The sequence below is a fragment of the Physeter macrocephalus genome, chromosome 2 (assembly GCF_002837175.3).
Source record: "Physeter macrocephalus isolate SW-GA chromosome 2, ASM283717v5, whole genome shotgun sequence".
Lineage (NCBI taxonomy): Eukaryota > Metazoa > Chordata > Mammalia > Artiodactyla > Physeteridae > Physeter > Physeter macrocephalus.
The window spans coordinates 7,824,463-7,850,239 of NC_041215.1; the positions used below are offsets into that span (position 1 = coordinate 7,824,463).

Genomic DNA, 25,777 nt, shown 5'->3' on the forward strand with positions numbered 1-25,777 from the left:
GCTCAGCGGCCATGGCTCACGGGCCCAGCCGCTCCGCGGCATGTGGGATCTTCCCGGACCGGGGCACGAACCCGCGTCCCCTGATCGGCAGGCGGACTCTCAACCACTGCGCCACCAGGGAAGCCCGGCTGGACAGTTCTGACTCAAGGTCTCTTATGCAGCTGCAGTCAGATAGTGGCTAGAGCTGAAACAGCAGTGGGATGGAACTTCTGGAGGCTGGCCAGGCATCTCTTTTTTCACATAGTCTCAGGGTCTCTCCATGTGATTTCATGCATGGAATAGTTAAGGCTTCCTCACAGCTTGGAAGAAAATCGCTTACATGGTAGCTGAAGACTTTAAGAGCAAATATTCCCAATTTGGTTCTTTTTTATAATTTCTGTCTTCCATGTGTCTATATGTTGCTTAGTAGTCAGCCAGTGATTCGGTAAACACCTGGAGCCAGTAAAGGCCTCGGTTGGATCTGTAGGTAGGTAGGAAAGTACATTCAAAGTTCAGGCCATTTTAAAGTCAGCCCTGGCTTTTACTTTCTGTCAGGGCCTTTTGCATCTCTTCTGTGCATGTGTACAACCTCAGAGTTGGCCAGGAGTATGTGGCTAACTTGGGCCCTCTTAGGTCCCCACTGCCACACAGTCTCAGCCACAAACATGACACAGCAAAGGCTATAGTAGAGCCTTTGGCCTTTCCTCCTCACCTAACTCTGAGACCATCACTTCCACCAACATTATCACTAGATAGGGGTGTTGCCCACCACTCCAAATCAAGTGATTTCCTCTTCCGCAGGGAAGCTATTGGTTCTCACGTCCTACCTCTTCCTGGTAGAACCTCTGCACTGACTGAGTGTGGGAGGGGATGAGAGCAGTCCCAGATTCCCGCTCTTCTCACCCGAAGTTTAGCAGATGTACAAGCATAAGTGCTTCCCAGATTAAGTGCCTTTGGTAAATTTCCAGGGTACTGAAGGAATTGTTTTTGTCAGTTTTGTCCAGTGTTTTAGTTGCCTTGCGTGAAGAGGATCTCCTCACTCTGCTATAGCCGAAGTCCCACCTCATACTCATTTTATATTCAACTTCACTTCCTCTGCCTGACTTCTGAATTTGGAGGGTCCAAGACTCAGTCCCAGGAGTCTCAATTTGTATCTCCAGCTCTGACCTTTCCCTCAAGCTCTAGGCCTGAATCTCTAGCTGACTACTTGATATCTCTACCCATGTATGTGATAGACCTCTCATGTTTAATATAACCAAAGGAAAAGTCTTTAATTTCTCCTCCAAGGCTGTCTTCCTCCAGTTCTCATCTGTTAGTTGCTCAAATTCAAAACCTAGGAGTTATCCTTGAATGCTGTCCTACTTCACCCCCTACATCCAACCAAAGAAATTGGATGTCAGATCTACTTCTAGAACATAATTCCAAATCCATCCACTTTTCTCATCTCCATTGACAACCTGCCTCGTCCAAATTTCTATCATCTATCGCCTAGAAGACTGCAACAGCCTCTTCCCTGTTCTTCTTGTTTCCATTCCTAGTCCCATACAATCTGCTGACACAACGAACAGACTAATCTTTTCAAAACATAAGCCATATCTTGTCACCTCTCATTGCACTAAGAATAAAATCTATAGTTCATACCATGGTTTATGAGGCCTTATACTCATTCCACATGATCTGGTAGGCCTCAAGCTCTCTCCAACTTTATTTCCTACCACTATTCTCTCATTCACCATACTTTATCCACACTGTCCTTCTTTTCATTCCTTGCATATGCCAAACTCATTCCTGCCTCAGAGACTTGACACTGTCTCAGGCTGGAACAGTTTCCCCCAGACCTTCTTGTGGCTAACGCCTCCCTAGCATGGTCTTCACTGACTATACTGCCCCATCGTTCTCTACCACTTACTTTGTTTGCTTGTTTTCATAATATTTCTCACTCTCTGTCACTATCTTGCTTATTTATTTACTTTGTACTCTCTCTTATTTTTTGACATGGCCCCAGCACTAAACCCATTGCTGGCACATAGAAGGCATTCTGAATACATAATTGTGAACTGTGTGAATGTATTGTCTGAGGCCAAAGAGGTGTATTTCATTTATTCAGCAGGTATTCACCAAGCCCCTCCTGTGGGTTAGGGATTTTATTTTTAATTAATTTTATTGAAGTATAGTTGATTTACAATGTGTTAATTTCTGCTGTATAGCAAAGTGATTCAGTTTCATATATATACATACATATACATGTATATTCTTTTTCATATTCTTTTCCATTATGGTTTATCACAGTATATTAAATATACTTCCCTGTGCTATACAGTAGGACCTTGTTGTTTAATCCATTCTATATATGATAGTTTGCATCTACTAATCCCAAACTCCCAATCCATCCCTCTCCCACCTCCCCCTTGGCAACTATAAGTCTGTTCTCTATGTCTGTGAGTCTGTTTCTGTTTTGTAGATAAGTTCATTTGTGTCATATGTTAGATTCCACATATAAGTGATATGTGGTATTTGTCTTTCTCTTTCTGACTTCACTTAGTATGATAATCTCTAGGTCCATCCGTGTTGCTGCAAATTACATTATTTCATTCTTTTTTATGGCTGAGTAGTATTCCATTGTATATATGTACCACATCTTCTTTATCCATTCATCTATAAATGAACATTTAGGTTGTTTCCATGTCATGGCTATTGTGAATAGTGCTGCTGTGAACACAGAGGTGCATGTATCTTTTTGAATTATAGTTTTGGCTGGATATATGCCCAGGAGTGGGATTGCTGGATCATATGGCAACTCTATTTTTAGTTTTTTGAGGAACCTCCATACTGTTTTCCACAGTGGCTGCACCATTTACATTCCCACCAACAGCATAGGAGGGTTCCCTTTTCTCCATACCGTCTCCAGCATTTGTTATTTGTAGACTTTTTAATGATGGCCATTCTGGGTCAGGCATTTTATTAGACACTGGGTATACAAAGTCATAAGTGACATGGTCCTTGCCCTGTTTAGTCTTTGGGAGTCAGATTCTGAATATCCTTGGAAGGAAACGCCGTCTCCTTTAACAAAACAAAATCCATCATCTCCAGGCAAGGAGAGAATGGCTGGATCCTGACTCCTGGGTAGCATTTTCCCTTTATGGGCTTTGCATTCTGAGGAGCCTCTCACCCTCCCTTTAAAAAGCTCTGGCCCAGATGTGTTCACAGACCCACTTCTGTTGGTTTCTCTGAGCACGGCTGAGGCAGCCACAGTCTTTCACAAAAATTTACCAAACACTGTAGGAGAAAAATAGGGAAATAAAAGACCCTCAGGGTCAGAAGTATAGCCAGACAACAGCCCTTCTTCCCAAAAGGGCTGGCATAAATAAATAAGCTTTACATCTTGTGGAGTAGGGAGAGGCACCTTAAAAGTTCCCCACCAAGAACCTCCCTCCAGAGAATCTTGCCCACTTTTTGGTCCAGAGTAGAAGATAAAACACATGAATTTGCCGTCCCCTCATGGTTTTCTAGATTCTACCCGTCTCAGATTATCAATGTCATGATAGAACTCATGCCTTGAGTGAGATTTTACTCCCTTCTCAAAAAGTAAAGCTTTGTTTTGCAGGCCCAACTATTAAGCACAGGTTAATACTGTAGTTTCCTACGGTGTGGAACTTGTGTGACACGTTAGGTAATTTTTTTTTTTTGGCTGCATTGGGTCTTCGTTGCTGTGAGCAGGCTTTCTCTAGTTGCGGCGAGTGGTGGCTACTCTTCATCACCTTCTCCCATTTCCCTCACCCCGCCCCCCCCAGCGCCTGGCAACCATCAGTCTGTTCTGTTTCTATGAGTTTGTTTGTTTAGATTTCACATATAAGTGAGATCATACAATATTTGTCTTTCTCTGTCTGAGTTACTTCACTTAGCATAATGCCCTCAAGGTTTATGTATGTTTTCACAAATGTATCAGCTGATTTTATAAAATTACTTTTTGTTCTCTTTTTCCACATAATCTATTCCTGTACCTTTTAACCTTATTTCACTTTTTTTCGAAAATAAATTATTTATTTTTGGCTGCGTTGGGTCTTTGTTGCTGTGTGCATGCTTTCTATAGTTGCGGCGAGTGGTGGCTACTCTTCATTGCAGTGCACGGGCTTCTCATTGTGGTGACTTCTCTTGTTGCACAACACAGGCTCTAGGCGTGCAGGCTTCAGTAGTTGTGGCTTGTGGGCTCAGTAGTTGAGGTGCACGGGCTTAGTTGCTCCACGGCATGTGGGATCTTCCCGGACCAGGGCTCGAACCCGTGTCCCGTGCACTGGCAGGCGGATTCTTAACCACTGCGCCACCAGGGAAGTCCCTTCTCACTGTTCTTGATCTGATTTTGAAATATCTAAAATTACCTAACAGACTTCCCTGGTGGTGCAGTGGTTAAGAATCCGCCTGCCAATGCAGGGGACACGGGTTCGAGCCCTGGTCCGGGAAGATCCCTCATGCCTGGAGCAACTAAGCCCGTGCACCCCAACTACTGAACCTGTGCTCTAGAGCCCATGAGCCACAACTTCTGAGTCCGCACGCCACAACTACTGAAGCCTGTGCACCTAGAGCCCATGCTCCACAACAAGAGAAGCCACCACAATGAGAAGCCTGTGCACTGCAACGAAGAGTAGCCCCCGCCTCTGCAACTAGAGAAAGCCCACAAACAACGAAGACCCAACACAGCGAAAAATAAATTAATTAATTAATTTTTTAAAAAAGAAAAGAACAGTGAGAAAATTATTCTCTTTTCAAGTCTTTCAATTCTTCCGATTCTGTCTGGGAAGTCGTCTCAGTTGGGTGCTACGATGTCTTAACACCTCTCCTCACAGTTGCCACTCTCTCTTTTTTTTTTTTTTCTAGTTTCAATGGATATTTTTATTATTTATTTAATAGATCACCAACTTCTTCTCGCTCCCTACCAACAATTGGAATTTCATTTTGTTTCCATGCTGAGTGGTGAAACAATGACAAAGCTAATCAGAATAAGCTACTTCATAAAGAGAACTAAGCTAATACAGCTCACTTTCTTTTGACAGGCATAATATAAATATATGTACTCTAGAATGCACAATGGTTTAGTCTCTAAGAAATTCAAATAGGATCTTGAAGAATGTAGGCAAATCCAGGGTGCAGTAAATGTGAGCTGAGATGCCGTACAACTGTTTAAGGGTTCCTGGCGCTACATCTCTTGGCCACTAGCCGAATCTTGACATGGGGGAAGATATTAGCTAATGCCAAGTGGAGATGCAGAAAGTGCTAAGTTGACTTAGGGACTATGCACAGGAGCCAAAAGGCAGGAAAGTACTAAACATTTCTGAGAGCATCCACCCCAGGAAGCACTTTACCTTCCAGGAGCTCTAAACTGGCACCACCCCCAGTGCTCACATGTCTGACTTTATCCTCCGTGTTCCATTTGGCACAGCAAGTAGTAGTGTCTCCACCACCTATGATGGTGATGCAGCCCTGGAAGTGGCTTTTACCACCTCATCCATGAGGGCTTTGTTTCCTCGGGCAAAAGCTTCCCATTCAAATACGGCCACAGGTCCATTCCACACAATCTGCTTAGCCCGAGCATCAGCCTCAGCATACTCCTTGCTGCTCTCAGGACCACAGTCCAAGCGCATCCAGCCAGCTGGTATGCCAGAGGCCACAGTGGCTTGGCCAGTCTTGGCATTCTCATCAAACTTACCAGCAGTGGCAAAGTCAACAGGCAAGGTAATCTTCACGCCATTCTTCTCAACTTTGGACATCAGGTGTTTGACAATCTTGGATCCCATACAGAGAAGTGCCAATCTCCATGTTGTTGAGCACCTTATGGAAGGTAAAGGCCATTCTACCACCAATAATCATCTCACTGACTTTGTCCAGCATATTACTGATCAGCTGGATCTTGTCCATAACTTTGGCTCCACCCAGGATGGCCAGGAAGGGTCACTCTGGGCTCTACAAGGCCTTGCCAAGTAGTTCAGCTCCTTCATCAAAAAACCTCTAGCCTTCTTTGGCAAATTTACTCCCACCATGGAGATGTGGGCTCGGTGAGCAGTGCCAAAAGCATCATTGACATACACATCCCCTCGCTTGGAAAGCGAAGCTCACAAGGCTTCTGTTTTGCCTGGCTCAGCTTTAACCTTGTTCCCAAAAGCATCTTTTCCCTTCCTGTCTTCCTCCACATGAAAGCGAAGGTTCTCCAGCAGGATGACAGACCCAGCAGCTAGGTCAGCACAAGCTTTCTAGTCCTTCAAGAACAAAACATCCTTGCCCAGCAGAGATTTGAGTTCTACAGCAACTGGCTGCAAGGAGTACTTGTCAGGCATGGGGACACCATCAGGCCGGCCCAGGTGGCTCATAAGAACAACTGACTTGACTCCAATGTCCAAGCAGAATTTGATGCTTGGAATGGCAGCCTTGATCCTCTGGTTGTTTGTTATCTCGTTGTTCTTCCTAGGAACATTGAAGTCCACTCTCATGATGACCCGCTTCCCCTTCACGTCCAGCTTGTCCAGAGTCAGCTTGTTAGAAAGTGACATCTTGGCAATTCAGTGGCAACAGGAGGCCGGGGGAAGAGACTGGGTCAGTGACAGCAGCAGAGACTGCGTTTGCCACTCTCTTAATGTTCTTTTTAGAGAGAACTGCAAGCCTCTCACACCAATATCTGGCTAGAATTGTTTCATTTTTATCGTATTTATTTTTATTGGTATTTACTTAAGTTTATAATTTAAAGATTCCTTTTTAAAAGAATTTACTTAGTAAAGAAAGTTGGCATAGGAACTTCCCTGGTGGTCCAGTGGCTAAGACTCCACGCTTCCACTGCAGGGGGTGTGGGTTCCATCCCTGGTCAGGGAACTAAGATCCCACATGCCATGTGGCACAGCCAAAAGTAAATAAATAAATAATAATAATCATTTAGAAAGAAGAAAGAAAGAAAGAAAGTTGGCGTACATAAAAGTATAAAGTAAGTTACAGGTGAGGTGGCAAGAGAATATAGCATGAGTCATGAAAGCAGTAGGGGAGGGGTGGCTGAGGTTTGCCGATTTAATAGTATGGCATTCCATTACTCAGTGCCTGCATTTGAGGCAGGGTTCAAAGACAGTGCTGTTGAGGCAGGTTTTTAACTCAAAGATTTTTTATTTTCCTCTCTGTAGTGGAACACATGATCCAGAAGAACCAGTGTCTCTTCACCAACACCCAGTGTAAGGTTTGCTGCGCCTTGCTAATTTCTGAGTCCCAGAAGCTGGCACACTACCAGGTATGCCCTTGTACCTTTAGTACTGCTTTATATTTCCAGACCCAGTGTCAAACCCCCACTTCTCCCTGGCTTGTGCAGTGAATTCCTTTTTAGCCACCCAGGTGTTGCCTCCATGCATGTTGGCTGTGACTTGAAGATTGACTTAATTTTTCTGAGTCTCATTTCTTCCATCCAAATCAGGATCATTATATTTATGTTCCCATGCAGCTTGGTACAGTAGAAAGTACATGCTTTGGCTTTAAATAGACCTGTGTTTGAATCACATCTCTGCTACTCATCTTGGGCAAGAAACCTCACTATCTTCAGTCTCAGTTTCCTCATCTATAAGATTGAGATGATGATAATTTTCTCATAAATTATTGTGAAGATTAGATTTGACAGCATTTAAGTACTTTATACAGAGTAGGAACTCAATAAACTAGGTTTCTTCCTCCACCCTCTCCTCCTTAAAAGTGTCTGTGAGGATGAATCAGATGAAAATCTAGTCAGTGTTTTTGAGTGCCTTAGATATGAAATGGCAATTAGCTATCTTTGATCTTTTTCCTGGGTTCTTGCAGAGCAAAAAACATGCCAACAAAGTGAAGAGATACCTAGCAATCCATGGAATGGAGACATTAAAGGGGGACACGAAGAAGCTAGACTCAGATCAGGTAATACAGCTGCCATGTTGAGACTGCTCACTTCCTGATGAAGCCAGCAGGCAGGTTGGTGTGGTGGAAAGAACATGGGCTTTGAGTCAAACTGACTTGGCTTCAAATCCTGGCCCTGTTGTGTGACTTGGGCAAGTCTCATTACTTCTCTGAGCCTTGATTTCTTCCTCTATAATAATGAGGATGCTAATGTCAACTACCTTTCAGGATTTTTCCAAACTAAAATGAAGGAAGGTTTATTAAAGAACCCAACACAGAGCCTGGCACATAGTAGGGGCTCAGTAACTGGAGCCATTGTCAGTGGTTTGTTAGAGTAGGACAGCTGTCCATTCCCTACTCAAGAAGAGAAAGTGGAAGAAAGCCAGGTTGCTTGCTTTCTTGAGATCTGGGGGAAAGAGCTGAGTTCAATACTTGAATATGTGGAATAAACACTTTTCCAGCATATTTGCTTTTTGCCTTAGAAATACTGTGAGAATTATGCTGAGACAACCCCAGTCCCTCAGGTGTACCATTATTTTTGTTCCATAGCAGGCTGTGCAAATGTCATGGTTTGAAAAGTCAGCAGACTAGGGCCCAATACTAGCTCTACAACTTAACTGGTTGGGTGACTTTGGACAAGTCACTTAACCTCTCTGTACTTCACCCATAAAATGGAGATAATAGTTCCTACCTCTTAAGGGTATTATGAGGTAAAATTCCAATTCCTAGTGGATGCTCAGTGAGTAAGAGCTTACACTACAAACTGTGCCTCCCTGGCATAGGGACCACAGGTTTGGAAGGGGCTTGCTCATCCCTTCTCCAAATTCACTGGTTCATCCCCTGGTTGCCCGTCTTGTGATTTAGAATCCAGAAAGACAAGATCAACTCTGTGGCCCTGGGCAAGTCACTTCACCTCTTTATATCTCTGATCCTTCTACTCTTGGAGTGGCCCAGTAGTTCTAATGAGATCATGGGCCCCTCCCCATCCAACAAAGAATTATCCAGCCCAAAATGTCAATAGTACCAAGGTTGAAAAATGCTATATTAGAATGAATACTGTATTCAGAAATCAGACGTAAGAGAGAGGCTGGGAACTCTTAATATAGACTTGAAGTACATTGTTTTCTAGCCTAATCATAATCATGAAATAAAACCCAGTGATCTGCTTGTTCATCAAACCCTGAACATCTGCTGTGTGCCAGACTCCAGCAGAGTGCTAAGGATAGGAAACAAAGATGAATCCAACAGTCTTTGCCCAAATGTTGTACTTTAGTTCACAGAAAAGTCTCCTAAGCTGTGACACTGTCAGTTTAGGGTGACAAGCGAGTGGTATGATAGAGGTCTATTTAATGCACTCCAGGAGTACAGAGGAAGAACAAGATTAGTTCTTCCTGGAATAATCACACAAAGTGGCTTGATAATTGTTTACTGAGTAATTTTCTTGAGTAAAAGTCTCTCAGAAGAGGTAATATTTAATCTGGACCTTGAAGGCTAAGCAGACATATGTCAGGCAGTAAAGAAAGGAAGATCATTCTAGGCAGCAGGAATGGCCCAAGTAAAACAAGGAAGTAGCAGAGAACAAAATGGAGAATGGTGAGTAGAGCATGGGATGAAGTAGCTGGAAAAGAATCCAGAAAGGTAGGTTGGGGTTAGTGTGTGAAGGGGGCCTTGAATGCTCATTCTCCTATGGGCAGTGGGGAACCAGTGAAGATTTTCTGGCCGGGCAGTGGCGTGATCAGACCTGTGTTCTTTCTCCTAACCAGAAGAGCAGCAGAAGCAAAGACAAGAACCAGTGCTGCCCCATCTGTAACATGACCTTTTCCTCCCCTGTCGTGGCCCAGTCGCACTACCTGGGGAAGACCCACGCAAAGAACTTAAAGCTGAAGCAGCAATCCACTAAGGTGGAAGGTACTGGTTTTCCTGAGTGGTGCTATGTATCGGGACCCCTCCCGTCCTCAAGGCACCAATGCCAGGTGCTCCCAGAAATGCTCACTGGGGCCACAGACTTGAAGAGGTTGAACTGCTTTTGAGAGCCCTTAAAAATATCAAAGTAGACCCAGCTTCATTGAAATGCATCCTCGGAGTTGTACTCACCTAACCTCCCTTTCTTTGGTTACATCAGTTTTTCTCTATAGAAGCTTCTTAGCCCTGAGCTTTTGTCCTTACAAATAATTTTAAGTCAGGAGTGCCAAAGTCCTCCAGGCTATGCACACCAGGAGAGCATTCTATCTCCTGCCTCTATCACTTAGATTTTTTCCTCCTAGCATCCACCTGCCCTGTTGCCATGCATTCCAAGTTAAAAGCTAAATCCTTGTCTTTTTCGTGTGCTCAGGTTATGCCCTGCTCACTTTAATCCTCAAAGCTGCCTGTTCTCCTCAAGACAGGGACTTGCCTTTTGAAGCTGAATACTTCAGTGCTGCCACTACTGCCCAGCAAACTGTATTTGCAACTGCCATGAATTCATTCCCAGTGCAGTGACTTCTAAAATAGCCCCCTTTATCTTGTCGCCACTGGGGCTCAGCCTTTACTTTCATCTCATTAACTCCTGACTTTCTGGGATTTTAAACCTCTGCTAACTGCAGTTAGTCAAAACTGAAAGTTCTTTGATCTTTATTTTATTTTTTTCTTGGTAATTTTTGCTTCTGTCTTTATTTTGGACCAAGAAGTAGACTATACTATCTATAATACTTGTCCTTTTTTGAATTGCTGTATTATAAAAACAAGGCAGTGATGTTTTGGAAGGCTTTGAAGATAGGGTAAAAAAATCACTCATAATTATACTCTCTTATCACACCCAAATCTAGTATTCCTGCTATGAAACAAGAGATAAAGTCATGGATGCCCAGGTTTAAATCCTGCCACTGCTGTTTACCATCTGTATGACTGAACTTCTTCGTGCCTGAGTTTTCTCACCTATAAAATGTTGATAATACTACTTCATAGGTTTTGAGGATGAAATAAGGTATACAAGGAACCTGGGATGTAATAAATGCTCAGTAAAGGACAGTTCTCTTTTTTTCTGGCCAAGTGGCCTGCAGGATATTAGTTCCCCGACCAGGGATTGAACCCTGGCCCCGGTAGTGAAAGTGCCAAGTCCTAAACACTGGACTGCCAGGGAATTCCCGACAGTTCCTATTGTTAGTATTATCACCATCATCAAGATAGCCAGTGAATGGAATCCCCACATAAAATGCAGTAGTTGATCAGGCATCTGCCACCTGGAGCATGTCACTGGCCTTGCTTATGGTTTGTTCATCATTAAGTTATACTAGTACTAATTGCTTTTGTTTAAAGTCAGTGTTGGTACCATTTATGGTACCAAAAAGATTAAACATTAGACCAAGGGAAATTAGCTTAAGAACAGAACTTTATATGGTCACTTATCTTTAGGTTTATATGAGCTTAACTTTCTATAAATGGGAAAATTCCCTGGAATATGCCTGGTCCAAAGATTCCATATTCAAGGGTTTATGTTTCATATTTACTTTTGGCCCTTGCCACATAACAGGTATGTTTTTATATAGTTATAATCATAGTGTATGTACCATTTGTATCCTGCTTTAACTTTTAATTTTGTAGTTTAAGCACATTTCCATGTTATTACATGAGTTTATAACTATATTTCTGAAATTAAACATTTTTCTAATATAAAAGTAATACAAGCATGTTGTAGAAAATATGGAAAATATAGATAAATGGAAAGAAAAATACTCATAATTTTACCATTCAAAGATAACCACTGTTAACATTTTGGAGTACTGTTTCTCCTATAATCTTTTGTTATGTGTATGTGTGTATATCTGTGCGTATATGTGTTTTATGTATGTCTAGATTATGTATATAAACATAAAATACTTTAACCTTATTGTTTTTATAAAAACAACACATACTCATTATTGTTATTTCTAGTTCAAACAATGCAAAAGGTACAAAGAGGAAAGTAAACTACCACCCAAATCCTGCCACCAAGAGAGAAGCACTGTTAATATGTTGGTAACATTTCAAAATACCAGTATACACATATAGATGGCACGTTATGTCTTTTAATAATGACATGATCGTATCATGTGTATAATTTTCTTTTATGCTCTTTTTACTTAATATAACATTTGTATTTCCCCATGTTGTTAAAAACTTTTTCATAAACATTTTTAATGACAATATCCCATCACAGCACATTTATTTAACCAGTCCTCTAATGGTGAACATTTACGTTTTCCCCCCTCCTTTATTAATGTTTGTAAATAACACTACAGCAAACATTCCTGTAGAATTCTCTTTCCATATTTCAAGTTGTTTCCTGAGAGAAGACTCCTGTAGCACTCATTTTTACTGGATGTCCATTAAGTGGTTCCTCCAACTTTACTTAACCATTCACCTCTGATGCTTCTCTTCAGTATCTTTTAAAGAAAGACCCTTATGTTTCAGTGATCATGATTATTTCTTTTCTGATATCAAGAATCTACATTCATTGTAGAAAAGTTGGAAAAGACTGAAAAGCACACTTTTACTCAATGCTTTTGGTCTTTTTTCCACACATCACCGGTATGGTTTTTGTTGTTTTACAGAACCGAGGACATAAGAACCAGTTTGCTGTATAACCTGCTTTTTTTTTTTTTTTAAATTCAACACCACATACTGAATATTTTCTCATATTATTGAATATTTTACAACATGTACCTTACTTTTCCAGTGACTTGCTGAAACAATGGATAAGGAAAATCAATAGCCAGGGAAATTGAGATTTCCTATACTGGAAAACCATTGTGGGAAAAGCCAGCAAGTTTCTTCTGGCTTGTTGAAAATCCTCAAAACTTCCCCCATTGAAGTGGTACAGAGATGAAAGAACATCTGTCTGTGAGTGCTGCTGAGCCCCACCTCTCCTCCACCATTGGTGGGGGTTCTAGACCACATTTTTAAAGCAGTGGTTACTAGACTGACACCATTCCAGCCACGTGGACTCATTAGTGAGTCATGACATCCACTTTATAAAGCAGCAGTGCAGCCTGCAGTCAGCGTCAGGACATTTGTTGGCCCACAGGAGGCTTACATATATGTCCATACCAGGCTCTGATTAACTGAATTCATGGACCACAGCCAGGGATGTTTTCTGAAGGTGAACACATAGACTATAGCCTTCAGGTCTCCCTGCCACACTCTGGCAGCCTGGCATAGAGGAGAGGGCATGGTCTTTAGGATCACACAGACCTGTATTCACTCATTAGCTGGGTGATCTTGGGTAAGTCATTTCACCTATCTGAGCCTCGGTTTTTCTCTGTATTGTGGCAAAATGACACCTACTTCATGGCATAGTTCTGAGGACCGAAAGAGAAAATATATATACAAATCTCATAACTAAATGTCAATGTCATCCTCCGCTCCCCCACTCAGCTTAGAAGGCAGTGTAGCCTAAAAGGCCCCCCTAGTATAGTGCCTTTTCTAAATGACCCTCCAGGCCCTCAGGCCCTCAGTTTCTACATCTGTGCATTGACTTCCAGATCTATAACTGGGGTACTTTGAGGATGGGAATAAAACACCCAAACTTCTTGTCCCATTTGCTGTGAAGTTCTGGGGAATTCTGAGGGATGAGAAGATTGCAAGCATGTACATCGTCTAATCTGTTGTAATTTGGCAACTTGATAGCAGAAGTGCAGATCCCTCTCGGAATATAAGAAAATCAGGATTCGTGTGCCTGAAGTAGTTAAAGCTGCCGAACAAAGTAGGCGGTCTTTGGGCTCCCCATATCTTCTCAATTAGAGAAGATTTTCACTGTGTGATTCACACAGGCAGTGCCACACTTGCAGGTGTGATTAACTAGTGACCCAGCCTTTCTTTGCATTCAGCATACGCGAAAGCCTGGCACCTTCTGGGTTTTTTCATTGTTTCTGTTTGAACTCTCTCACCGCAGCTCTGTCGAAACGCCTTACAAACCCTTTCCTTGTGGCCTCCACCTTAGCCTTGCACCAGAATAGAGAGATGATAGACCCAGACAAGTTCTGCAGCCTCTGCCACGCGACTTTCAATGACCCTGTCATGGCTCAGCAACATTATATGGGCAAGAAACACAGGAAACAGGAGACCAAGCTCAAACTTATGGCACACTACGGGCGGCTGGCCGACCCTGCTGTCACTGACTCATCAGGTAAGGGGCCCAGCTCACACCCACAGCTGGATCGGGGCTTGACTGCTGGGGTTCCCTGGACCACCAAGGCTATGCTTTTCCTCCTTAGGTCTTCTGAAGCAGGCATTGCAAACTCAAATGCCAGCAGAGGCTGGACAGGAAATTTCGATATGTGAAAGAGCCAGGAGGGGATATGATCAGCTGAGGGTATGTGCCTCTCCTAGACAGCTGCAGCCAGTTGTTACCGTATCTTTCAGTTTTTCAAAAGAATCTAGAAGCCAGATTTGAATAAGAATTCTCCTGATTTTTAAATGTGCAACTAAAAGTTTAAACCCTATGTGAGTCAAACCTGCCTGCAAGGGCTTCCCTGGTGGCACGGTGGTTGAGAGTCCGCCTGCCGAGGCAGGGGACACAGGTTCATGCCCCGGTCCGGGAAGATCCCACATGCCGCGGAGCGGCTGGGCCCGTAAGCCATGGCCGCTGAGCCTGCGTGTCCGGAGCCTGTGCTCCACAACGGGAGAGGCCACAACAGTGAGAGGCCCGCGTACAGCAAAAAAACAAAAAACAAACAAACAAAAAAAACCTGCCTGCAAGCCAGATTTGGGGCAAGGGCCACCAATCTACAACCTCTGATTTAAACTCCCTGTCATCCACATTTCTTGTGTGAAGGCCTCAGCAGCCTCTGCCAGATTTTATAATGTCCTCAGAATCCCTCGTCTCCCAGCAGCTAAGGCCCACCTGTGTCCCTGGGATAGAGTGGTGAAGGAGACCACTCTGACTCAGAACATTAGCTACTGCCCTGACCTCCAGATACCAGTCAGCATCACAGGAGTGAGCATTCGCAAAAAGTTAGGAGCCCTTCCCATCACAGTAACTACTCACAGCCTATAGTAAGGGTGGGGAGGGGGAGGTTATTATTTTCTCTTTCAGTCAGCAAATATTTATTGAAAACCTGCTGCATTCCCTCGTTGGGGTATAGTAGTGACCAAATCTGATACAGTCTCTGTCTTGTGGAGCCTACTTAAGCATTGGTGTGGGTCCCCAGGCCATGGAGATGCAGCACCAGACATTCAGCACCATGGCATCCAGGTGCAAGGAAGCTCTTGCTCAGAGCCATCTGTGCTCTTCCCACAATCCTGGAGAGGTGAACATCCAGATGCCATAGATGTTCCAGACCACATATGGGCAAGGGGAACGATCATGCCTCTCTAACAACCCCCCAAACCCCAAAGCACCATACAGCACAGGCCGTCCTTGGGCAATACTGACTGATAAGAAGGGTGCAAAGTGGTGGCTATGCAGCAAGGGGGAGATTCCTTTAGCAGGGTGCCAAGGATTGCCTTTCCAATGCCTTTGAAAGACCCTCTTTTAGAAACCTCTTCAAAATCAGAAAGGAATGACTAATATTTATTTACTGGTCCTACATATAGGCAGTGCCTTTCCCTTCAACAGGATCAATCCCATATGCTGAGGCATCTGGAAACTTCAGAACCAAGCTCCTCAGAGCCCTGCTTCATGACATATCATCCAGCTAGCATAACCCAGTGTTCTCTTGCAGCTAACCCTCTTTTGCTCCAGTTCCTGCCCCAGCTTTACTCAGTCCTGCCCTGGTCGTTCCCTCATTATCTCTTTTCCACTGGCAGGACTGAGGCACTGCAGTGTTTCAGGCTGCTTATCTTAACTTGTATCCATTCTTTTCTTTTATCTCAAGCCAAAGCCTTCTTCTTGTATTTACCCTCCTCCATTTGTCTAAGCTAAATTACCATATTTAATCCTAGAACTGTATCTTGGATCCTTTTTTCTGGCTTAAATCATTTGACTTCATTACAGATCAACTAAATTCTTTCATGAAAATCTAGGTGGGGGGAAGGGGTATCACATCCCACTTTGATATTACATGTATACATTATAATTTGATCCCCACAGCATTCCTATAAAATCGTTGTGATTATCCCCTTTACAAATAAAGAAGATGAGACTCAGAGTGACTTGCTCAGGTCATACAGCTGATATGACCTGATGTTAATAAGTGACAGCATCAGTAGTGGTCTGTAGCTCTGTCTGGTTCCAAAACTTACACTCCTTCTCCCTGCCTTCAGCTCTGAGTGTACTTGGTTGTAGGCTCTCCGAGTCCAGGATGTCAGCAGAGACACTGAGCTCTCTCTGACCCCCTTCTTACTCACAGAGGTGGGATTTTGACCTATGGTATGCAAGCAGTGACTTCTGCTGACAGGGGTTCTGCCCTAGCAAAGGATTTAGGTTGTTAGCAGCTTGGCTGTTCCCTGCTGGCTTCAGTCGACCCTTGATCATTCGTTCTTTCAGATAGTCAGTCATCCTGTAGTTACCAATGGCTGCTGTAGTCCAGGCCTTAGGCTAGATGCTCTCACATTTAATTACCTGACTTAATCCACACAACAACTCTGTTGTGCACATTTGATTATCCCCATTTCACAAATGAGGACATTAGGATCAGAAAGATGAAATGATTTGTTCTGGGTCCCACACTAGGCTGTGGCAGCCAGCATTGAAACCCAAGTCAGGTTCTATGTTAGGTCCAGAGAATAGTTTCCATGGGGCTCCTGGCGAGTGTCTCATGACAAGTATGGGTCAAATGTGAGATGTATCTGATCCAGAGTATCTAGATCTCTCCCACCAGGGGTGGAAGCAGCATCTACCAAGCAGATTAAACAAGACTTGGAGTTTGCTTTATACTCCAGGCTCACATTTCTCTCATTCACTCAAGAATGTCAAAACTAAAACCTGCATATCATTCAGGTAGCCAAATCCTTCCAGCCACCAGAGCTCTCAGCATCCCCTCTGGGTTACATAAACAAGACAGGTATTGTCCATATTCCTGTGGAGCTTAGAGTCTAGCAGAGAAAACAGGCATTGAGCAATGAACTACAAGTGTGGCAAGCTTTAGAAAAGGAAACAAACAGGATGCTATGAAGATAACTTACGATGGGGGACCAGGGACAAGAGAGACAGTGTGAGGCAACATGCTGCTGGGGAGATGAGCAAGTATCTAGTCATGGCATTGTGGGTCCTGTCAGAGATTTGGACCTTTATCCTAAGAGCATTGGGAAGCTATCACAGCTTCAGCATTATTAGATCATTCTAGTTACAAAGTGGAGAATGGCTTGCAATTAGGGAGGAAGGGTAGTGGAGAGAGACCAGCAGTGAGACTATTGCAATAATTCATACTGGAGAATATGGGAGGCTGGACTAAGATAGCAGTGGTAGAGGTAAACAGGAGTAGATGGATTCAAGAGGTAGGTAGGAAGTAGAATTGGCCATCCAATGTGGGAGATGAAGGAAAGGGAACAGTCAAGGATGGTGCCCAGGTTTGGTCTGAAGCCATTAGGTGGATAACCAGGTTTTGGCAGCTTGAGTTTAAGATGCCCACAAGATATCAAAGTAGAGATGTTCAAGAGGCAGTTGGATATATAGGTCTAGGCCTAAAAGAGAGGTCTGGGTTAGAGATATTGCCATTTTGGTAGGTCAGAAACTGTTAAATATTGGTAGTTTCATATGTTTTAAACTAATAAGTGGTCATTGAAGTCAGAGAAATGAAAGAGATCCCTTAGAGAGTTTAGAGAGAAAGGAGCGAAGGATGTAAGATTGAGCCCCCTGAAAATTCTGGCACATGCTACAAACATGGATGAACCTTGTGGACATTCTGCACAGTGAAATAAGCCAGTCACAAAAAGACAAATCCTGTATGATTTCATTTGTATGAGATATCAAGAGTAATCAGACTCATAGAAACAGAAAGAATGTGGTTGCCAAGGATTAGGGGGAGGGAGAAATGGGGAGTCTAATGGGTGTAGGTTTTTAGTTTTGCAAAATGACAAAGTTCTGGAGATTGGTTACACGACAATGTGAAGATACTTAACGTGATGAAAACACAAATTTCTCTAACCCAGAACTGTCCTTTACAATTACTGAATTGTACACTTAAAATGGATTAGATGGTAAATTTTCTGTTACTTGTATTTTACCACAATTTAAAATAATAAAAAGAAATTTAAAGAGAGAAAGAAAGAAAACCAAGATTGAGCCCTCTGGAACTGCCAGTATTAAATGGTAAAACATGAGACAGCAAAAGAAACTGAGAAGGAGCCACCAGAGAAGAAAAATCAAGAGTGTGGCATGCTGAAAGCCAAGGACGGGGAGGCTTTGAAGAAGGAAGGAGTCACCAGTTCTGTCAGGTGCTGTTGAGAGGTCAAATATGAAGAGGCCACATAAGCATTCATTTTGTCTATTAAATTTAGATACAGGGAAGCCTCCATTGGCCTTGGAAAGAGGGTGTGTGTGTGTGTGTGTGTGTGTGTGTGTGTGTGTGTGTGTGTGTGTGTGTGTGTGTGTGTGTGTGTGTGTAGGGGGATAGTTTAAGGGTTCAATCCTATAAGACTTCAATCCCCCACCCCGCTTCAGATGCCAGTCACAAGCCCAGGTTGTTACCTGTGATTTTGACTGACTGGCTACAGGTTGGAGGTTCCCATGACCCCCTCAGGGCTTCCCTGGTGGCGCAGTGGTTGAGAGTGCGCCTGCCGATGCAGGGGACACGGGTTCGTGCCCCGGTCCGGGAGGATCCCACATGCCGCGGAGCAGCTAGGCCCGTGAGCCATGGCCGCTGAGCCTGTCCGGAGCCTGTGCTCCGCAATGGGAGAGGCCACAACAGTGAGAGGCCCGCGTACCGCAAAAAAAAAAAAAGTCTTAGCAGTAAAAGGGAGGAGATACAGGTGCTTTTCCAAATAAACCAGATGTTTAAAAATCAACTCTAGTGACTTATACTTCATAAAATCACAGGGGTAAACCAGAATATCAAACATGTAAAATGAAAATGGATGAGTGTGGGTACTGGACAAAACTGGTTTTTTAGAAGCACCAATGAATTTTTCACTTGCCCCAAATGATGATTTGAATCTAGCTTACAGATCAGTAAACTGTGTGCTGAGATGTACCTTGCATAGGAGAATCCGGAGACCTGTGGTGCAGAGAGAAAAATGGGGGCTTCACAGACCAGAGGGCAAATCCCATCTCTGACCCCAGGTCAACCACTTAACCTCCCTGAGCCTGTTTCCTGCTCTGAAAAATGGAGCTAATCACCTATCTTGCAGCACTGTTGTAAGAATCCAAGGGCATAAGTATCCAGAATTTTGGCATGGTGCTTGGTGCTTAATAGATGATAAGAGTGGGCTGTTGTAATCTGGGCATCAGTGACCCTTCACCATTGGTGGTTGTCACCCCCACACCAGCTTCAGGTTCAACTCTGTACCTTGTGAGGAAGGGTGATCCTGCTAGTCCATTTTGCATCTTTTCCCTGTTAGTATTGAACCATTAATTCTGGCCTTCAGTGTCTAAAAAAAGACCTGAATTCTGATTGCAGTAATTTTCCCCTTAAATGCTTTAAAGGGATGTGTCTTCCAGGAAATACCTGAAGATACAAGAGAAACAGATGTAGCTGGGAACGTCTGCTAGCTTATTGGATTAGAGGAGATTGTTGGTGTTCTCAGTAGCTGCAGCTGCCATGGAAGGCTGGTTAAAAGATACTCTCCACCTCTTTGCCAGCATCACTCATGGAACTCGTAAGAGTGATGATAAGCCAAAAGTTCACATTTATTGGATACTTACTGTGTGCCAGTTGCTTTTATTTGAATCATTACAATAACCTTATGAGGTTGATAGTAGTATTAACCTCACTTTATAGGTAAGGAACCTAAGTCTCAGAGAAGCACCACTTTTACAAGTGAAGAAACCAAATCCCAGAGAGATGAAGTAACTGGCCTGTGATCCTATAAGTGAGAAATGATAGAGCTGGGATTTGAACCTAGATGATCTTACTCCAGAGCTGTGAGACTTTAGGATGGCAGATGATTCAAAAGGTGTCAGAGGGGGGCTTCCCTGGTGGCGCAGTGGTTAGGAATCTGCCTGCTAATGCAGGGGACATGGGTTCAAGCCCTGGCCGGGGAGGATCCTACATGCCGCAGAGCAACTAAACCCATGCGCCACAACTACTGAGCCTGCGCTCCACAGCCTGTGCGCCACAACTACTGAGCCTGCGCTCTACAGCCCGTGAGCCACAACTACGGAAGCCCGCGTGCCTGGAGTCCATGCTCTGCAACAAGAGCAACAAAGAGTAGACCCTGCTGGCCGCAACTAGAGAAAGCCCACGTGCAGCAACAGACACCCAATGCAGCCAAAAGTAAATACATTTTTTTTTAAAAAGGTGTCAGAGGACTCTTGAAGTCATGTGTACAGTTGCCTGTCTTGTGCAGCTAGCACCTGGCATGCTGAATAAGTACAGCCTTGGCAGTCAGCCAAGCCTGCTTGCCATTTACTCTGTGTTCTTGGACATGTAACCATGCCTTGTTTTCCTCATCTATAAGAGAATAATGATAATGGTTTTCACAGAATCATTATGAGCACCAATCAAAATTATATGAAGTACATGGCCTATATCAGGCACTTGGTAAACAATAGCTGCCTTTTTATTGTAAGTATGATGGTTGTGGTATAATTGGTTTATTGTTGAGTAAAGCTGAGGATCAGATAGGGGAAGGGATTTAGCCAAGGTCATGTGAATGCAGAGCCAGGAGTCCAGCCCCATATGTTGGTTCCTGGCCCATGCTCTCTCTGCTAGACCATGTGAAGAAAGGCCACTTTGTCACTGGAGCAGCCCTGGTAGTGAGACAGGGTGTCTGTGAGCCCCATGGTAGAGAGACAGATTGATTTTGCTAACAGGCCTCATTAATTACTGTTACTGCAAGCCCAAAGAGAGTGGCACCTTCCCAGAGATCTCTTAGCTAAAGGCATCCTTAATGAGGCTACTTAGCACAGTCAAGGTGGAAAAGACAGCTACCAAATGTCACCTCTTTGTTCTAGCAATCTTTTATTTAGTCAACAGACAGCTACTCTGGACCAGGCTCAGTGCTGGGACTGAGGGCACAGAGGGGAACGAGGAGGTTCCCAGCCCCAGGCATATATGTCCCCCCTGAGCATTGAGGCCACTGGGATTCTTATCAGGGCCAATCACCTAACCTCACCCCACCCATCCATCCTCAGAAGGGCATTTGCACATGCTGTCAAAAGCAGCAGTCCCCAGGTCCCTTCTTATTGGATAACTAAGCATCTTGACTTTTATGTGTGTTTCAGCCGGGAAGGGCTACGCCTGCAAGACATGTAAGATAGTGCTGAACTCCATAGAACAGTACCAAGCTCATGTCAGCGGCTTCAAACACAAGAACCAGTGAGTAATCATACTTTGAAATTCAAGGGCCTGCAGCAGGAGCTCAGGGCTTTGGAAGCAGAACAAAGCCAAGGTACTCCTTGGCTAAAAGGGAATCCTGGCAGTCTTTTCTGCCAGTCAACAGAAGCTCAGTCCGTTAACAGAAAGTTCTTCTCCCATCAGCTTCTCCCCAGCCTTTAGACCTGTTGGACTGAAGGTTTTAGTAGAGAAACATAAACAATTCCCTTGGTGGTCTCCTAGATTTTTTGGCTGTTAGCAGTCTGACTAGGGAAGCTCCCCCACCCCACTCACCACTGGCCGGAAGACCTTAGTCTTTACTGCCATCAATTATGTGGCAAGAGCTCCCTCTACCGGTTATTACCAAATATGACCAGGTTCTTTCATCAAATATTGAACACTCTTTGAGCGGTAGCCAAGACAGACCCAGTCCCTACTCTTGTAACCTAACATTCTGATGGGAGGAGACAAACAATAAGCATGTAAACAACGAATAATTACAAATTGTGATAAGTTCTTTGAAGGGAAGAGATTAGAAGAGTCATCTGTTCATGATAATCTTGAAAATGACTAACATTCTTTGTTTGAGCTCCTGGTCTGTTGCAGGCCACATGCCAAGCAAATTCTCTCAGGTAATCCTCACAACAATCCTGGGAAGAAGGGGTTATTACTCTGATTTTACAGATATAGGCAACCACCGTTCAGAGCGGTATTATGAGGCAGAGCCATAATTCACACTGAGGCTTGTCTGGCTCACAGCATGCTCCTCCAGGGCATCATGCTGACAAGGGGGTTGTGGCGCCATATGATACAATCAGGCGAGGTCCTGCCGGGGAAGGCCCACATGGTTCTGTCCCTGCCTCTCAGAAGGAAACTGTGTAGTGTGGATAGTGTGCCACAACATAACCTTCTGAGATAGGAATTATCCCCGTTTTACAGATGAGGAAACAGTTTCAGGCAGGCAAGTCTGCTGGAATGATTGCTTTGACTTTGGTGATTGGTTCTACATTGCTTACAGAGCCAAATGAATAAAAGTGGTAGAAGTACAGAGTGTTGGGGTCAAAATATCCTTGGTCCTCTCTTCTCTGCCTGAAGTCTCCTCTCCCACACTGTGGCTTTACTGATAGATATGTCTTTAACTGGAAGGACTCCTGAGGGTCCTCTTAGATATGGACTTGAGACAAGCCCTAGCAACCTGGCCTGCGTCTCACTCCTGTTTCAGCATACCTCCCTTGCAGCTTGGCTGGTGGCAATTTTGTCAGACAACGTGGAACCAGTCAGAGCCCTACCCTGGGACTACCCAGACTTGAAAATGCTAGTGTTGTTTACTGTTTTCTTCCTACACTTCCCAGCTGTGTGACCTTAGGGGAGTCAGTAAACCTCTTTGAGTCTCCAATTCCTTTTCTGTAAGATTATAGTACAATTTGTTGAACACCTAATTCAAGCTCATTCATTTGTACGAGCAGCTCCAAATTAGGACCCCACACACACACTTTACAACCCAAGGAAACCAAATGTCAGGTAGATTAAGTAACTTTGCCCAAAATCTCATAGTTACTTGGAGTCAGACCCAGGATTCAAACCTGACTTCAAAGCCTATTCATTTCACTCTGCCATTTCCTAATGGAGCTCATTATCCTCACCTTATGGGATGATATAAGGGTTGGAGATAATATATGTGAAGTTCTAGTCCCGATAAGGGGAGCTGTTAGAGATAAGCTTTCACTCATTCAACAAAGATTTATTGTGTATCTACTATGTGCCAAGCCCTGTTTTGAGCACTGGGGCTTATTACTCTGATTTTACAGATATAGGCAACCACTGTTCAGAGTGGTATTATGAGGCAGAGCCATAATTCACTCTGAGGCTTGTCTGGCTAGGAACCAAGACCAATGCTGTTGCCTGATCCTTTGGATCCCCCTCTGGTGGTAGAAGCAGATCCTAAACAAATCCATAAACATATAAGACAATATCAGGTGGTGCTAGTGGGATAGTGATAGAAGAGCCACTTTACATTTCATTCCATGTGATGGGGAGAATGGTCATTCTGTACCGTCCAGGTCATGTAGAGCCCTGTAGGCAGAATAAATGATTTGGTATAAAGGAAACACATGGGCTGCAGTCCTGAATCTACCACACTTAAAAAAAGCTTACTGTGGGCAGGTCACTTATACTTTCTGAACTTTAGTTTCCTCATATGTAAAATTGGGGTGCTGGTCCCCCCTTGCAGAATTAGCATGAGAATGAAATAGGATACTGGAAGCAAGACACCAGGCCTTGTGCCTAGCATGCAGTGGCCCTCAGTAAAGAAGAGCTGCCCTGCTTATTACTCCATGCCCTGGAAGAGCTGTACTATTGTTGGAATAAGCTACCTGGAATACCATCACAACCACCACAAACTAACCCTGTGCCTTTGTTCTTTCTCAAATTACAGGTCACCAAAAACAGTGGCATCACCTCTGGGCCAGATTCCCATGCAAAGGCAACCCATTCATAAAGACTCAACCACCTTGGAAAACTAGAGGTGTTTCTGTCCAGCACCCCAGGTTGAACCAGCCATGAGCCAACTTTCTGTGACTATGGTCAGCCCTTGGCTCCTTCTTCCTCCTTTCTTACACCTGGAGAATATACAGGCCTGAAGCAGGAGTGAACCACAGAGAGCCTCTGATTGGTACAGGCAAATTCACGCCTGCTCCTCCCCTTTGGAATGGGCCCTGTAGGTCAGGATGAGGGAAGCAGAGATCTTGACAGGACTTGGGGTCTCCCAGCGTGGTAGTTTGGAGGATGGCCTTTCCCCTTCCCCAGCTCCTCTGGGCTATAGGTCATGAGGCCCCAGGCCTGTCTTTCCTTTGCAGGTCAGTTTTGGACCAGTCCCTGCAGCTGAAGAACTGAGCTCTCCCTGGGCTCTAGGTATCTCCAGTGAAACCTGGAGCTTTCACGCCAGACCTTGGCCTAGGCAGGAAAGGGCAGATGGAAGTGGCTGCCTCATGGAAACTTGGAGTTAATATGATACTCCCTCTCCCCCAAAAGAGTGCAAGCTTTCCTGAGCCTGGGATCAGATGCTGGCCAGTTGTACAGATTTCTGCTGACTGTGAAGTCTCTTCCTAGAGCAATGACACAGTCCTGGCAGAGCGTTGCTATTCCTCTTACCCCCCATTCTCCACAGTTCCTGAATGGTGCTAAGAATCTGCAGCAAGTGGGGACAAGCTAGAGCCGAAGGAGGTCTCAGTACCCAGTGGGATCATGGAAACCTCCAGTAGAGGCCTTTCCCCTCCTCCATCAGAGGTGCTCTGACACAGGGTCATGTGGGAAGGCCCCCACATGCAAATTTCCTTGATGGTTCTGTACCCTTAAAAGGAAACTGCCTTGTGCCAGCCAGCTCAGAGGTTAATTGCTGCCCTTCAGCCCTGCTAGCCCTCTCCTTCCCCTGTGCAGCAGACCATCTGCCCAGGTTGCTGTGGTGCTAGTCCTCCCCTGTCATCCACCAGGAGATTCTGGGGACCAAGGAGCAGGATGGGCCCCTAAAGGAAGAAAAGAGCTGGTGTAAGTTTCTGCAGTGAGGAAACAGACGTTTCCCTGACCCCACACATAGATTTCTCTAACACTGCTGTGTTTTATGGCCTGGGACTTCACTGGGAGTGGACTTTACCTTGTAGCTTTCAAACAGGAATTCCAGGGAGAGTTACCATCTGAGGTCCCTCTTCACTGGGTCAAAGAAGCCTGCAGCTGATCTCGTGATCTCCTCCCCACACTTCCTGTCCCTTTGCCTGTAAATGCCTTTATGTATCGTGTGGGGGGGTGTGTATGTGCTTATGCTCTATCTCTTGGTCACTGAAGCATCTAAATAAACAATTTCTCCAATGAGCCAGACTGCAATTTAACAGACCTGGGATTTGGATCTAGTATGTGTGTCTTTACCTTTACCCTCACCCTGCTCAGACTTCCAGCACCCTAAATAATGATTTTAAGACTTGGGACAGAGACAGGCATCCCAGTTGCTTGGCAGCTCTGTAGAAAACTTCCAGATGCCCTACATTCAATACAAGCTCACCTGCTCATCCACCTCCCCCCTGTCCTGGAGGGCCTCATAGAGGTCTTTAGAAGGTTTAAGCTGGGAGTCTACTTTGTTCGAGATGCTCATGTGGCTGCTGTGTGGAGAAGGAATGCAGGGGAGCAGGAAAGGAAACAGACATACAGGGAGGCCAGAATGGCAGCTGTATCCAGTATGGCTCTCTCCAGGCTAACTCCTTCAGGGCAGAGACCTAGCCTCATTCATCTACATTCCTCTAAGGTACAGAATGGTGTGTCACACAGTTTGTTGAATGAAAGAATGAATGAGGTTGCATAAGAAGAGATGGCCTTTTCCCGCTCAGCTAATACACAACAGTAGGTTTGTTCCATGGGACTTACCATAGCCCTGGTGATTCTTGGAAGAACCTTTTCCATGACCCAGAAATGAGCTGGAAAAGGAGTGCATGTGATGGAATCAGAAGCCCTTTGTACAACGTTTGTTCCAGACAGCCAAATTTGAGGAAGGTGCC

The 25,777-nt window shown here is 44.4% G+C and overlaps 1 protein-coding gene and 1 pseudogene across 3 annotated transcripts in view; one reads left to right on the top strand and one right to left on the bottom strand.

Annotated features, from left to right (window-relative positions):
- The window catches only part of ZNF346 (zinc finger protein 346), a 28,496-nt gene extending 3,390 nt beyond the window's left edge, over positions 1-25,106 (top strand). The window contains exons 2-7 of one of the 3 annotated variants that reach the window (XM_007102863.4): positions 7,134-7,237; positions 7,795-7,887; positions 9,630-9,774; positions 13,775-14,008; positions 21,146-21,239; positions 23,671-25,106. In XM_007102863.4, the coding sequence (XP_007102925.1) occupies positions 7,134-7,237; positions 7,795-7,887; positions 9,630-9,774; positions 13,775-14,008; positions 21,146-21,239; positions 23,671-23,758 (758 nt within the window). In that variant the 3' untranslated portion in view covers positions 23,759-25,106. Of the gene's footprint in view, positions 1-7,133; positions 7,238-7,794; positions 7,888-9,629; positions 9,775-13,774; positions 14,009-15,417; positions 15,717-21,145; positions 21,240-23,670 lie in introns of those variants that run through there. The other 2 variants (XM_007102864.2, XM_028497849.1) reach the window with 2 other exon arrangements.
- LOC102983787 (phosphoglycerate kinase 1-like) lies at positions 5,112-6,518 on the bottom strand (annotated as a pseudogene).
- Positions 25,107-25,777: the final 671 nt, after the last annotated feature.